A 16,239-nucleotide genomic window follows, 5' to 3' on the forward strand; every position below is an offset into this window, starting at 1 on the left:
CAGCTGGACTGCAGGATGAGGGATGTACTTTTCCTTGCAATGGTGCATTTGTGCAGCACTGGAACAGTTCCCAGGGTTTTCCAACGATTACCAAGTTTGTTTTTAAATATAAAAGTATCAAACAAAAGTATGGGGTAGGGAAAAGTACATATCTGTGTTTTTGTTAAACTCTAAAGTTAGGAACACTAGTTAAATTAACCCAATTTGCCACTGCCCTTTGTGATACCATTTTGAGAGAAGGTCAGCAGTTGAACAGAAATCCAATCCATCAATTATTGGGAAGCAGAGGGAACACGTTGAACTTGCATGGCTCAAATAGATCAAAATCCTCAGAAAGAAGCTGCTGTCTGGTGTTTGTGCAAAAGGAAATGTAAGGAGCACACACAAAACCCTCCGTGTGTGAAACAAGGAGGAATTAGATGGGGAATGTTTGTCTTCCCCCTCAACATAATGGCTGCTGAACACAGGACTTCCCAGTGAAATCCAGGAACAACTCCCTGTTCCCCAACTCGCGTCCCTTTGCACAGGACCCTGTATCCACATGTACTGAGCTCATATAAAACATCATATAAAAATATAAAACATGGGGTGTCTCACCTTACTGGAATTAACCAGCTTTTCCAGGGCCACTGCCAAGCGACTCCCACGAGAATTTGAAAATAGAGGAGAGCAGGATTTTTACCTCATCTTCTTGGATCTTGCAGCAGCCTCAACTGAAACGTCACCTGAGGACTTTTCACTGCGCAGGTGGAAAAGAGATTTGGGGGGTGGGTTTTGTTTTCTGCTGCAGGGCAGGGAATGACAGCTTTGGGCTGTGTCACTACCTCGTTCAGGGAGTTCATCACCAAGGGCAGAGCAACTCCATGATCTTCGGAAGAGGAAAAGGAAAAAAAACCCACCTTTTTCTGTTTGTGTTCCAATACAGAGCACTCAGCTCTGGTTACGCAGCTGGTTTCTCCAGGCTGTTGTTATCAGTGTGTTCTCCTGTGGGTGATGAAGATGACAGGGGGGCTGGAGCATCTCCCTGATGAGGAAAGGCTCAGCCTGGAGAGGAGAAGCTGAGGACAGACCTGATCAGTGCCTGCAAGTATCTCAGGGTGGGTGCAGGAGGATGGAGCCAGACTCTGCTCAGCAGTGCCCAGGGACAGGGCGAGGGGCCACGGGCACAGGCTGGAACATGGGGAGTGACATGGAAATAGGAGGGAAAACTTCTTTATGGTGAGGGTGACAGAGCCCTGGGACAGGCTGCCCAGGGGGCTGTGGAGTCTCCTTCTCTGGAGACATTCAAACCCCTGGATGCAGCCCTGGGGAATGTGCTCCAGGGGGTCCTTCTGCAGTGGGAGAGCTGGACCAGATGATCTCTGGAGGTTCCTTCCAACTCCAGCGATTCTGTGTTCAGAAGTGCTCAAGGTTCAGTGATGGACAAAGCTCAGGGAGCAGCTCCCTGCCTGGTGCCTGTCATGCCTGTGGTGTCACCAGGCTGGCCATGGTGTCTGTCCCACCACCAGAGGGGGAGACAAAAACACCAAGACCCCCTGCAAGACACCAGCTACAGGCTGCAGCAACTCCTCCAGGCTTTTCAGAGCAGCAAAGCTAAAAAAAGTTACAGCCAGACTTGGGAGTCACGAGTCTGGCTTTTGCAACACTCCCTCTCAGGATCTGCAGCTACTGACAGTTCAAGAGTAGGTGACAGCAGGCTGGGAAGGGAATCACAATCAATCTAAATTTACCAAAAAGGATCTTTTTAAGGAAGAGATGTGATGGGTGGGAGAACAAAAGTGTGGCAGACAGGGAGGGATTTTTGCCACTCAGAGAAGGTTCTACTCCCCTCCACAGAGTCAAACCCTGGCCTACTGAGCTGAGTTTTCCTCTCCAAAATGGCAAACTCGTGGCTCTCACCTCCTTCTACTTCTCTACAACTCCCCAAGAGGAGGCTGGAGCCAGGGAGGGTTGGTCTGTTCTCCCAAGGAACAAATTACAAGAAGAAACAGCCTCAAGTTGTGCCAGGAGAGGCTGAAGTTGGATCTTGGGAACAATTTCTTCCCCAAAGGGTTGTCAGGCCCTGGCCCAGGCTGCCCAGGGCAGGGGGGGAGTCCCCATCCCTGGAGGGGTTTCCAAGCCCTGGAGATGGTGCTGAGGGACACGGGGCAGGGGTGGCCTGGGCAGGGATGGGTTAATGGGTAGAACTGGGAAGCTTAAGGATCTTTTCCAACCAAAACAATTCCGTAAGTCTGTGCTTTCCAAAGCTCACTCTGGTTGCAGAGATGCAGATCCCACATGCCCCGGCTCAGCATCCTGCTTTCTTTGAGCTAGAGACAAGTGGTGCCAAACCTCCCTGTGTCTCCAGTGCAGTCCCACTGCATGCCTGGGAAGTGCCCTTGCTTCTCTGCAATGTGGGATCACTTGAGCCGCCATAAGGCTTGGGTGGACAGAGAGTAACTTCCAGAAATTTTACACCAGGAAATGGGCAGCCCTGGGGACTCTCACCAACAGCCTGAAAACCCCTATGAGAACACTTAACAGCTTAGAATCATTGCTTTATTATTTCTTATTTTCATGTACATAAAGGCAAATAACATCATGTCTTAGGAACCACTGTCATGAGTCACCCAATTAAGCAGTCAGCAACAGAACTACCAAAGACACAAACAGAGCCTGTTACACACACTTATAAATATGACCCTGTCCCTGATCATCACAAGCTCTTCTTGATGGGAATGTTTAGTGAAGCCTGTAGCCAAGCATAGATGCTGCTCTAATGAACATTAGCTAAAACAGAAGGAAAAAAAGCAAACTTAAAAAGTATAAACTGACACCTCACATGAAGTCCCAAGTGGATTTGGGCTCAACTGCAAATTACATTGATCAGAGGAATACAGGCATTTTATCCCCATGAGTGTTTTAGGGTATCTGGGAAGGAAGGTAAGTTTGCTACCACCTAAACAGTGAGATTTGGTGCCAAGAAAACCTTGCATCACTGCCCATGCAGTCAGCACTGCACTTCTGTGTGCCAAGGAGAAACACAGACAAGTACTCCCCATTGTAAATACCACTGAAGTGGAAGTGAAGAAAACAACAGAAAAATACAGGTTTTCCTTTCAAATGAAGAGTATTTCTAGGGTGGAGCCCATGTCAACAATAACCTACTTCTGTTCAGGTAAAACTAAAGACAAAGTTACAACTGATGCAACAACAACTAAAAAGAATAAAGGTCAAGACACACACAAATGAAGAACCCCAGACCACCTATGTTCCTGGAAGATGGACTAAGTTGCACGAAGATTTGTCCCTTGAGATAGTCCACACTAGGCACTTGCTGACAATTCCTCATTTAATTCCAGAGTTCTAGCATCCCCATTAGCTTTGGCATTTTGTATAAGCACCTGCAGAGAAAAACAAATAATGAAAAAAACCCTGAGAATTAAAGAATTTTAATGTTGGTATTTTACTGGCAATGGTGCATTTTAATCTTCTGCTATTAAGTAGCCCATAAGCCCAGATAGGAAATATCAATTACATATCATCAGCTTCCTTAAAACATCAGGCACTTAAAAACCCCACCCTGCAGTGACCTGTAGTCACTTGTAGTGCACTCCAGCAGCAGCATCTGTCACTGGCAAGTCAGTCACCTGCTAGGGAGGAAAAAAGCAAGCTAGATCAGACCCACCTCCCTGCCTCCTGCTTGTACATCTGCATAAATCTGTATTTACCAAAAAGGAACATTCCCTGCAGCTACCTAAACAAAGCTACCAATGTATCTTCTTGCCTCCCCCATTTACATTTACCCTTCGTTTACTCTCCACATCTCCCAGTTGCAGCTTTTCTAGTTAGAAAAGCACCTGTTCACAGGTGTTCAAAGGCTTCTGGAAATTCTCTTGTATTCCAATATTCACATTATGAATATTAAAAACGAGAAGTAGAATCAAGAAAATCTGCAGCCATTATATTGTACTCATTGGTAGGGAGCACAGGTGACTTCACAGAAGCCAAGTGCAATGAGATCATACCAGAATCATCTGAACTCATTAATTCTAGCTTTGCTATGAACCTGTGTGTCTTTTTGGCAGGGCTGGGCCTGCTGGATGTGCTGAACCTCCAAATGTACTTTGTTATGGATTCAGCCCTTCACCAGGGAGCAGCTGCTCATCGGGCCAGAAGAGCTCCCTGTGCCAGTGGCAGCAGTGAGATTATTAGGAGGGTGTAATCAGAGCCTGAGTAGCTAAGGGACTTCAATTACTAGACAAAATGAGCCACCCCCCTTTGCATCACATCTAAGAGATGTGTGGATTTGTGAGTTTAACCAAATCCATTTGTGAAATACCAGCAGCAGAAACTAATGTACCACATAACATGTACTGAAAATAATGTACAATTAAAAAGGTACAATAAAAACCTGAAGTACAAGAAGTACAGCACTCTGCTGTTCAGCTCTTTTGGGTCAAGGACACGACACTGTTCCAGCCAGTCTAGAGGGAACTAACATCTTCAGTGCATTAATATGTTCTGCTAAGATTCTAATAAAATGGTTCTGATAAAATCCTGATAAAATGGGTAGTGAGGCAGTGGAACAGGTTGCCCAGAGAAGCTGTGGCTGCCCCATCCCTGGCAGTGTTGAAGGGCAGGTTGGATGGGGCTTGGAGCAGCCTGGTCTGGTGGGAGGTGTCCCTGCCCATGCAGGCAGGTTGGAACTGGATGAGCTTTCCTTCCAACCTTCACCATTCTGACTCTATGTCTACTGAGCAGTCAGTAGTAGAATTTGTGGCAGTTTGGATTGCAGAGAGATTTTACTGTGTGGTTTTCATTGGAATTGCATGGAGGAAGAGAAGACTTTCAAGCAAACTGGATGCAATTTTGAAAAATTTGTCAGTATGGAATCCTTAAAAATTGAAACCTCTAGAGCAGGTGAGCCAGCAGATCCACAGCTTCCCTCTACCCCACTTCCAAGTTGCAAGCACAACATTCAGTGTGAATAGATTGAACCTCTGTACAAAATGGACTGTCTTACATCTATTAATTCATGATCATCTTTGGCATGCAGGTGTTGCAGCAGGTACCAGCGTGCCACTGACACGACGGTTTCTGGGTTCCCTGGCTGATAAACCACTCTCTCCAGCATCCGACGGGTCTCCCTGGAATCACAACCAAAGCATAATCCAAGTGAAACGCCACTGAAGAGCTTGCATGTCCCACTGCAAGGAACCATGATCAGGAGTGATAAGGGAAGGTCCCTATTTCCACATCACCCAAGGTGAAGTGAGGAAGCAGGGCTGCATGTTCCTTTGTTTCAGGGTAGATTTAGTTTTAGACATTAGGGAGAAATTCTGTGCTGTGAGGGTGGGGAGAGCCTGGCCCAGGTTGCCCAGGGAAGCTGTGGCTGCCCCATCCCTGGCAGTGTTGAAGGGCAGGTTGGATGGGGCTTGGAGCAGCCTGGTCTGGTGGGAGGTGTCCCTGCCCATGCAGGCAGGTTGGAACTGGATGAGCTTTCCTTCCAACCTTCACCATTCTGACTCTATGTCTACTGAGCAGTCAGTAGTAGAATTTGTGGCAGTTTGGATTGCAGAGAGATTTTACTGTGTGGTTTTCATTGGAATTGCATGGAGGAAGAGAAGACTTTCAAGCAAACTGGATGCAATTTTGAAAAATTTGTCAGTATGGAATCCTTAAAAATTGAAACCTCTAGAGCAGGTGAGCCAGCAGATCCACAGCTTCCCTCTACCCCACTTCCAAGTTGCAAGCACAACATTCAGTGTGAATAGATTGAACCTCTGTACAAAATGGACTGTCTTACATCTATTAATTCATGATCATCTTTGGCATGCAGGTGTTGCAGCAGGTACCAGCGTGCCACTGACACGACGGTTTCTGGGTTCCCTGGCTGATAAACCACTCTCTCCAGCATCCGACGGGTCTCCCTGGAATCACAACCAAAGCATAATCCAAGTGAAACGCCACTGAAGAGCTTGCATGTCCCACTGCAAGGAACCATGATCAGGAGTGATAAGGGAAGGTCCCTATTTCCACATCACCCAAGGTGAAGTGAGGAAGCAGGGCTGCATGTTCCTTTGTTTCAGGGTAGATTTAGTTTTAGACATTAGGGAGAAATTCTGTGCTGTGAGGGTGGGGAGAGCCTGGCCCAGGTTGCCCAGGGAAGCTGTGGCTGCCCCATCCCTGGCAGTGTTGAAGGGCAGGTTGGATGGGGCTTGGAGCAGCCTGGAATGGTGGGAGGTGTCCCTGCCCGTGCAGGGGGTTGGGTCTAGATCATCTTTAAGGTCCCTCCCAGCCCAAACTAGTCTGTGACTGTGTGATCTAGGTAGCCAAGGAATACTGCCACTCTTGTTGCTTAATATATTACACTCCACTTTGTGCTTTAACTAGCAAGTAAACCAATCTAGGTTGACACAGCAGATTTTATGCCTGCTGCAACAAGGTGATAAATGTCATGCTGTGAACTCAGCACAATGTGATCTGCTGAACAAGTACAGCAGGTATTCTCCCATTTAAAGGCCATGAAATACATATTTTGGAGAGCAGAGCACCTGAGACAAGCAGGTATTACAATAAATCTTCACAATTCTAACAAAATTTAATATTATAAACAACTATATTTTATTCAGGGACTCACAAAGGATACCACAGTTCCTAGAAAGACAGAGGTAAGATGTGAAATTGCAGAAAAGAAGGAAATGGGAACAGACCCCAAAAGGTCTGAAATTCTGTTTGGTTGATGCCACCTTCCAGTGCTGCCCCAGGTATTTTCAAATTCACCATATTGTTAGAAACCTGGTAAAAACCGGTAATTAAGTTTAAGGCTATCATATTAATTCACTGATGTTCCATCAGCTTTGGCTTTTCTTTGAAGAATTATGTGATTTTCCAGGTGTGTTGAGTGGTTGCATATGTGTTTTGTTTGCTGTTTGTAGTTAAGATTAAGTTCTTGTATCAGGATTTTGGAACACCTAGGCAGCTCAATTAGATCTTGTGATATACCTTACTGTTCATGCAAATTAATACCTGACATTGTAATAAGACTGATATTAATTGGTTAAATCCCTTTTCAGTTTAATTTTGTTATAAACAACCACCATCACAACCACATTAGGCTGCCTGTCACTTTCTTAGAACCCTTCAAAGTTAGCCAACTTCTTAGAAATATCTATAAAACCAGGTGAAATTATTGGAAAACAACCACCAAGAATAATCCCATTTAGTGAAAGACAAACTAGAGTTAACAACCAAACTCAAAGTAGGAGGCTTCCAAGCCCAGATCATCTTCCCCTCCCACAACAAGACACCAGGAGCACTGGTCATTTGGTTTCTGGGGAATGGACCCAGAATTGGTCCAAATTTGGCTGTGAACCCATTTTAGGACCAAAATGAATGAATCCCAGCAGTAGAAAAGGCAGTTTCCACTGTGCTATTTAACAAGAGATATGAGAAATCTATGATCTTTCCTGATTAATTTATTTAGGAAACATGCTATTAAAATAAAAGTTGCCTTACAGCTGCTTTTCTCTTGCCATATCACAAGAATTAATTCCTATTTTCAATTTGCTTTTAGTTCTTGGAGTTAGATCAGAGCATAATGACTGCCTGTACTTTTAGGCAGTGTGTTCCACTGAAGAGACCACCCCTACCTACCTTGCTCCCATTTTGTGATGATACTGCAGCAGTGCTTGCAGAAGAGCTGCCACGGGGCAAGAAGAAAGCTTCAAAGCTTCAGTTGTTGCCTCCCGAACCAAGGATGGCCAGTGTTCATTTGAGACATTAGCCTGTGATAAAAGAAATAAATTTAAAAAGAGGAAAAAACCTAAGGGCTTCATTGTACTGTGTACTGTAAATCAATTTTTTTGTTTGCAGCTCCCTAGAGTGCAAGTTTAATTTAAGCTGCTCTAAGTTATAAAATTTACTTGGCAGGTTAGAAAGAGATTTCTTTAAAACAAAAAAACAAACCACAACAAAGCAAAACAAAAACCAAACCATGGTTAGAAAAGCCTGGAAAAGTCATGTTAAATATTCTAGGACCAGCCATGCCAAGGTTCCACTTGCTTGTTTATGCAGACTCTTTTAATTTGTTCCATACATGTTTTAGTAACATATTTTAATCACAAACTCTTGCTTGCTGTTCACCTTGTACATTTTCATCCCACATAGAAGACTAATCTCAAATGTAGAATTTAACCCCAGAAGTTACATCTTTTACCAGAAGTGAAAACCAACTGCAAGATGGTAATTAATGAATACAGCAACCATTGAGAAAATCCTTCTACCTTTTGGCTTAAGGAAAATTTTGTTATCCTCACTATGTCTGGATGGCATTTCAATTATTGCACAAATTTTTATTTGGACAGGTAATTGCCAGAAACCAATTTTCAAACACATAGCTGTCTTGGATCTGAGCAAGGTTTTCACCAGGCTTTTGCACACTTCATTACAGCACTGCAGACCAGAGTGACTGAACAACAATCCACTGATCAGCTGCCCTACTCATACAAAAAGCAGAGATAACAAATATCATGCTAATTCAATTTTTAAACAAGGTCTTGTCTATTCTCTGGCAACTCAGGTCAGCATTTGAAGTACAGAGGTTATCCTGTGACCTGTGGAGACCCTCAGAAGCTATAAGAAACAGGGAGCAGACCACTAAAAAACGAGCAGAAGAATCATGGGAGGAAAAATCCTGTCACTTGACCAATTCTGCCACTGAAGCACAAGGCTTGTGAGGAAGAAACTTGTCTAGACTGAGGGGGATTCTCCTTTCCCACCAGAAGCAACAGCTTTGCAGCTTTATCCTTGGTAAAACCAGATGCTTTTTCTTATATCAGCACTGGGGATACATGGGATTGATTTGCCTGATTTTTATTATGGCTGTTAGCTCCACTATTTGCTCAAACACGTGAGAAAGCATACACCACAGCAGTCTCTAACTTTTACCCCAGGCTTTCAAGAAGGCACTTCAAGTTTCTAAGTGACAGTGCTTACAGGGAACAGACACTTGCCAAGAATTTATGTTCACCTGGCCCCTCAATGCAAAGAGTAGAATAATTTTCTTTAAACCACAAGGTACACTCCCCTTACATTGTCTTAATACTTCAAGGCAAGGCACCATAGCTAGAAATGATCACACAGGATAAAGTTACTTGACAATTGACCAAAGTCTCCAGCTACCAGTGTGGGAAAAACATTTAGTAAGGCAGTTGTCTGAACAAAAGAGACTTGAAAAGTACATCAATTTGGAGGATCAAAGTGAATCTTGGAGAAGTCCAGTCTTATTGAACAAGTTATCCTCTTTATGTACACAGTGGTTCTATGTGATTATTTCACAGCAACCTCTCACACAAGGAGACATTAAAGAAACAGCCCACTGCCCCTTCAGTCTCATCCTCTAGTTGTCACGTGTAAAATGCAAAGTCATTTAAACAGTTAAAAACTGGAGAAGCCCTGCATCCCATGAACTCTGGTTAAATCTTGCAGTTGGGTGATGTTGATTATCCTACCATGCAGATTTCCAGGGCGAGCATAGCTAGCCTGAGCAGGCTGGATAACTTCCCACTCCAGCTGCCCTGCTGCGACGCCAGCTGCAGACTCTTCCTGTAACACATCTCTGCCCCAACCATCATTCGCTGAGACCGATACACGTTTGCCAGCCACTGAAAAACAAATCAGTTATGGAGCCACCAAAGCACACAGCCATTAGGTAATACAATTTGGTTCCAATTTCTGAGAGTCCCACAGCATATTGCTAGCTGGAACACCCCCACCCACCCAGCCCTCCTTCCAACAACACTCGGTGCCACCACCCTGCAGCAAAATGTAGCCTGCAGCAGAGCTGGCAGGACACCTCACTTCAGTAATTGACCTCAGACCTCCCTGACCACCCATGGACAACTGTTGCAAAGCTGTCTGAATGTGGAGATTGCTCACAGGTCAACAAATAAGATGACTGACTCTGCAAAAGGCATCCTTCAGCCTAGAACATTGTGTGGTGCCTCATTTGTCTCTGAAAATGCTGTAGAGATGAAAAGACAATTTTTTTCCTCAGGATAAAAGTTTTGTTCCAGCCCATGAGGAACGTGAAGGACATTGCAATGTGAGCCTTAGCTCAGATGATGGGTTGGGCCACAGCTTCAGACCCAGCAGGGTCATGCTGGAAGAGCCAGATGGGGCAAAGGAAACAGACACTGGGATTTGTGCAGAGCTTCACGCTCCTGCTGCCTGCTCTGACTGCACAAGATGTCCTGGATTTGCCCATGAAAGGAAGGAAAAGGATTCTAACTAACTCCTCTCTCTTTAATTCTGTAGTCATGTCTCATCTTTTGTAGCAGATGCAGCCACAAGTTTGCAAATCCCTGACATGAACATGATATGTATCAAGATCTGTAAGCCACATTTAGAAATATTCTTTCAGGATCACCAAGCAAACAAGGCATCTCCTTCTTAAAAAGCATTTCCCTTGGTTTTATCCAAAGGTCTTTAGACATTTTCTAGCTAATGACTGCCTGGAGTTGGAAGGGGCAAAATTTTTAACCCCTTCTGATGCACAGAAGTCAGTTACTATCAAGAAGAGACAAACTAGAAAGTATTAGCACTAGGGAGCTTGAGCAACCTTGTCAACAAGCTGTAGGACTGATTTGTAGAGTAAAACATCCATTCACGTGCAGAAAGAAACCAAAAGCTTTCATTGGCCTCAGGTCTTTGCAGCTGAAGATCCCTATAACTCCAGATGTGAAGGAAAACATAACTCTCATAGCAGAGGCACAAAGGCAGCTCTGCCAGACCAGCTCTCCTCTACTTCCCTGGTAAGCCACAGCCCAAAAAGTGCAATAGCCACCACCACAACAGTAGTTCCACAGCACTCCTTACATCCTGCAAAACGACCGTGTAGACAAAAGCCACAAACTGAAGCAAAAAGCAAATTTGATGGCTCCACTAACTTAGTAATTCTGTAAGGCATCATGATGGATAGCTCTGAGTAAGACAACACATTTATCAAACTCTTAGGAAGCTCAGAGCCAGAAATAATGAAAGCATAGATCTATCCATTAGGAAGAGAAGTAGCAGCCAGGCTTTTTAAGAATGCTATTCCAGCCCTGAGAAACATCTTCTTTAATTGAAGACTGAAAAGATCTTAGTATCTTATCTGTGGCTTGGATGGAAAAAAAACCCCACAACAAAAGAGCCCTTCCCTCCCTCCAAGCCAGATACACTTACAGTTCAATTTGTCTCTCTGCTTGCAAGCAAGATGACACTTGGCTATGTCAGGGATGCTTGTAGAATGCTTATAAGCCCTAATTCCATGACCAAAATATATTACTGACATAAAGGACACAATCATGTATTCCATGCACCTGTATCTTGCAAATCCAGTCAGTATATTTGTTCTGCAGTTCAGAAAGATGAAGTCTCACAAGTCGAAGAAAAACACATTACAAAAAGAAAAAAGAGCACCTATTCACAAATGATACTCCCACGTTACAGCAGGGAAGAGGGCCTGCAGCCTTGCAACAAGGGAAATAATGTTAGACCAGCAGCCTTGCACTGATCTTCAAGACTGAAATCAGCTTTAATCAACCTTACCACAACCTTTGTTCAACAGGTAGATGGAGCACCATAAATTCTGCAACTATATAAAGGGGTCTAGAAGGTTGTGGAATTTTTCTATACAACATGCTGCTAGCACTGGTAAAGGAAGGAATAACTGTCACAACCAACAGCAATGGCCAGGAAATAAATCAATAAAAATGCAGCATCATCAACCAGAAAGATCTCCTGGCATGTGTGAGACTTCTCAGCCTGTCTCACAGAGCAGCACATGATGGAAGCTACAGCACCTTCACAGCAACTAGAAATGATCCTTCATGGTGCCATGGAAGGGAGCGAGTGAGCACTTCCACTGGGAGAGACTTCTCCTCCCTGCAGATTCAACCCACTCAACTCCCAACAGCAGGAGATGAAAAAGAGACTTCTCAGGTTTCCAGACCCTGAGCCATGAGGTGTATATTACTACACTGGGCACCATTTACTTCCACCTACTCTTACGAGCTATGAAACATTTCACCAGTTTCTGCTCACATGCCAAGTCACAGGTTCCCAGCACCACAGGTTTATCCCAAGTTTTTAATTCTGCCTGCATGTCTGCCTGCTCTTACAAACAGTCCTTATCATTTAAACTACTGAAGAAAGTTAACATAATGTTCAATATCTTTATTGATGACCTGGATGAGGGGATCGAGCCTACCCTTAGTAAGTTCTCAGATGACACCAAGTTGAGGGGGAGTGTTGATCTGTGGAGGGTGGGAAGAAACTGCAGAGGGACCTGGACAGGCTGGGTCAGTGGGCTGAGGCCAACGGGCTGAGGTTCAACAAGACCAAGTGCAGGGTCCTGCACTTTGGCCACAATCACCACCTGCAGAGCTTCAGGCTGGGGCAAAGTGGCTGGAGAGCAGCCCAGCAGAGAGAACTGGGAGCACTGGTTGACAACTGGTGCAGTTCTGTGCCCCTCACTGCAAGAAGGTCATTGAGGTGCTGGGGCAGGTCCAGAGGAGACAATGACGCTGGTGAAGGAACCAGAGGGAAAGTCTTACAGGGAGAGGCTGAGGGAGCTGGGTTTGTTCAGCCTGGACAAGAGGAGGATCAGGGGGGACCTTCTCACTCTCTACAACCACCTGATGGGAGGTTGTGGTCAGGGGGGTCTGGGCTCTTCTCCCAGGCAACCAGTGACAGGATGAGAGGGCCTGGCCTGAAGCTGCTCCAGGGGAGGTTTAGGTGGGATATCAGGAAGCACTTCCCCATGGAAAGGGTGATCAGACACTGGGATGGACTGGCCAGGGAAGTGGAGGAGGCACCATCCCTGGAGGTGTCCAAGGAAAACAAACTCTCCCCCATTTACAGCACACACTCTGCTGAAGGCAGCACACCAAGGTCAGGGAGAGGATCCACACTTACTTGCCAGGCTGCAACTGAAGTTGAACTGGTCATGACCGTTTTGTGAAGCTCCTCCAGGATGGTGTCTGGAAGTTCTTTGTGGGACTGCAACAGCTGCTTACACTGAACTTGTCTCAAAAGCAGAAACAGAGCTGGGTGCTCAGGGCAGCTTTTTAAACCCTAAAACCAAAACGAGGCTCAATATGGTATCAGAATTATCATTTGCAGATATCAGAAGACACTTTATTTCCATTCCAATCTTAAAGAAAACACCATGGATAGCTCTCTCAGGATACTTGCAACATGGCCTTTTCCTCCTACTCTGCACAAAGAAGTGTTCCAGATATTGACACATGAAAATGGAGAACTTCTTTCTGTCCTCAGAATACATTTGACATTTATCTAAAATGTTTTACCTGTCCTCCTGCTAGAGACTTCTGAAAGATAGATCATTAAATGGCAGCCCTCTAGTCCTCCTTTGGCTTCACAATCATTACAAGGTTTGGACTAATGGAGGCAAAAACCTGTCCTGTGGCTAAAAGTGACCTTGAGTATGTTCCAAGCAATTTCAGGTCTCCCAGCTAAGCTGCTTTATTCTCCCTGGGACAGAGGCACTTTACTAAACATTTCCAGTTCAATAACAGCAGATACCTATAAAGTATTTTTTGAAACAAACTCAAGCAAAAAAGCACAGACAGAAAGCTAGCCATCTGTTGCTCTACCCTTCTCAGGTGAAGCATGTGAAGCTTCTGCAAGTCATCTTAACTGTAATTTCACCTGTTCAAATCGCAATACTTCCAAGAATTGTAACTCAAACCAGATTTTTCTAAGAAACAACACTTACATTTTTCAACCATTCACCCTTAACAAGCTGCTGCTTTGTGGAGAATGCCTGGACATGCAGAGACTTCCTAAAACACAACATAAGCTGCCAGCATTTGCTGCACTTTCTCCCCATGAACAAATGTGGAATCACATTGCCTGTCTCAAACTGAACAACTGCAGTTCCTGACTCATCATCCTAGGTATATTACTTTCCGGAAATCCTGGGCTCTAAAATGGTCAATGAGAGTTTGTGATACCAGAGAGTGTTGCTCTTATTTCTTCACAAACTGCAGGCACTGGTTGTCCTCTCCCCAAGCTATTTAAATAACAAAAAACAAAAAAATCCCCACCATAATCTTCCCTATCTTGGATGTCTAGGAATCTTGGATCCTTGTTATTCTAAGACAGGTTAGTAGACATGCTGGCCAGAAAAGGAAAACACTTCACCAAGGAAACAAAGAGACAAAAAAGTACTTCCCCCTAGAAAACCAGCATGTTCACTTAATCTGTTTTGGTTTTGTCTGATTGCTTTAAACTCCCTTCCCCATTAATACAGATGCTATAAACAAGGAAGATATTTGCATGGGATTAGTTTTTTTCCTTAGTGAAAGTCAGAGATGTGAGTTGCTCAGTCCACTTGGGTTTTTGCTTATACTTTGCCAAGCCCTCTGTTCATGAAGACATGAAAACACACACTTGAGGCTTAACACTCCAGTCCCCTTTCCCAGCTGTGCTGCTTGAAGATTTTTCTTGTTAGTAATTAAATATGTAGCATCATCTGAAATGAGGTATCAACATTAAAGCACAGAAGACATTTAAGTACCCTGCAAGTCTCCCACCTGGACTTCTTGCCTTCCATTTCTGTAATGTTTTGCATCATACCAGGTTAATGAATAAAGGTAGAAGGGGCAGACTCAGCTCTGTCATGTCATAACACTGCTTGTTTCAACTATTTTGTTTTGGTGCTGCAAACAGAATAAGTATCTTGGGGAGAGAATACAATGCCAACAACTATTGGATCTTTCAGCTGTGATGGAACAAATCATGGCTAATTCAAAGATTACCTTTCTGTAAAGTGCACATAAATAATGATTGCTATACAATCCTACCACTATCTGCCAGTCTGATGCCATCATACCTTGGTACAAAGAGCTTCAGCTTCTGAGAGTTTACCAGTCTCCTCGAGACTGGTAACAGCTTGGCATAGACACCAGTCTTCAAGAGTCTGGATATAATTTCGTGGAAGGTTGTTTTCTCCAGCTGCAAGAACAGATAAAACACTTAACCAGATTACTGTATGGGCTGTGGTGCTGTACCATGTCACAGGCTCCAGAGCTGATAAGGGAGAATTTGGAGGTATTAACTTGACATTGCTTCCTTAATTTGTATGAGTAGCAAGAGATGACAGAATTAAAAAGCAACAAGCAGGGATAAAAAGAGAATACACCATTTGAGATAATGGTTTGAGAACAATCAGTAAAGGATGGAATTTTAATCCCCATTTTCAAAACACCATGGATGTTCAGCAAGACTGGGGCTGAGGGTGTCCCTCTACTGGGAGTGTAACAGAACTCAAGAGTACTTTTGCCTTTCTTTGTAAGCAGTGATCCTGTGCTGTAATACATCCACTCAATGAGGCATCAGAGTTTAGAGGTACTATTTTTAAAAAGCATTTTAGGCTTTGGATGGGGAAGCAGGCTGCAATTAGGTAATTAACTTCAGCTGTGCATTAGGATTTGGCATTTTTATGTGATAAAATACAGGTACAGCTCAAACCACTCCTGATTAATTCTCAGCTTACTTGCAAGTTTCTGAAACACAGAAGAGTATTGCAAGCTTAGAGCATCTCAGTTTAATTTTATTTAATTTTTTAAGATGAGAAAGCCTGTGTATCTTACTTTTGGCTGAAACTGTAGATACAAGTGTCATCTCCAGACCCGTTCGTTTTGGCTGAGTGTTCTTTAGGCAGACAAGAGTGTTTTCAGCATGACAGGCTGCCATCAGCACAGCCCAGGCAGCAGGATTGTCTAGAAAAGAAAGGTTAAAGGGAACTCGTGCCCATTCTAAATATACTGGTAGTTCATTTAGAATGGTTTTCACCAGATTAAGCATAAAATAAATAAATAAATATATATATATATATTTCTATATCTATATATCTCTTCCCCTGCTAAGGGATTAAGACACCTGCCCAAGTTTTCAGAACAAGCCTTAAAACTGTGATTTTATTTTTTTTTCTTGTCTGGTTTCATTCTTCACATATAAACTTGGAATGAGTTATAATCTCAACTTGAAGCATTCTCCCCCAAAACACACACAACCAAAAAACAACAAATCAGCCCCAGAAAAGCAAGGTTTTTTTGGTTAGCACAATTTTGTTTCTGATGGGTAAAAAAATAAAAAAATCACTTCTGTGTTTGAGAACAAGAGTAACCTGGACAGAGGTGGACTGCCTTCTGAATATTTTTCACAGGCTTGTTTTTCTGATCTTCT

General features: G+C 43.8%; 1 protein-coding gene across 1 annotated transcript in view; it reads right to left on the minus strand.

Annotated features, from left to right (window-relative positions):
- Nucleotides 1-3,236: 3,236 nt before the first annotated feature.
- Nucleotides 3,237-16,239, minus strand: part of TTC37 (tetratricopeptide repeat domain 37) — a 49,151-nt gene continuing 36,148 nt past the window's right edge. The window contains exons 33-40 of the mRNA XM_009993782.1: nt 16,181-16,239; nt 15,645-15,773; nt 14,885-15,006; nt 12,943-13,101; nt 9,495-9,647; nt 7,639-7,769; nt 5,789-5,912; nt 3,237-3,383 (exon numbers count right to left, since the gene is read on the minus strand). The exon at nt 16,181-16,239 is cut by the window's right edge and continues 17 nt beyond it. Of these exons, the coding sequence (XP_009992084.1) occupies nt 3,306-3,383; nt 5,789-5,912; nt 7,639-7,769; nt 9,495-9,647; nt 12,943-13,101; nt 14,885-15,006; nt 15,645-15,773; nt 16,181-16,239 (955 nt within the window). The 3' untranslated portion in view covers nt 3,237-3,305. The remainder of the gene's footprint in view (nt 3,384-5,788; nt 5,913-7,638; nt 7,770-9,494; nt 9,648-12,942; nt 13,102-14,884; nt 15,007-15,644; nt 15,774-16,180) is intronic.

This window comes from Chaetura pelagica, unplaced genomic scaffold, assembly GCF_000747805.2.
Source record: "Chaetura pelagica isolate M959 unplaced genomic scaffold, ChaPel_1.0 scaffold423, whole genome shotgun sequence".
In the NCBI taxonomy this organism is placed as follows: domain Eukaryota; kingdom Metazoa; phylum Chordata; class Aves; order Apodiformes; family Apodidae; genus Chaetura; species Chaetura pelagica.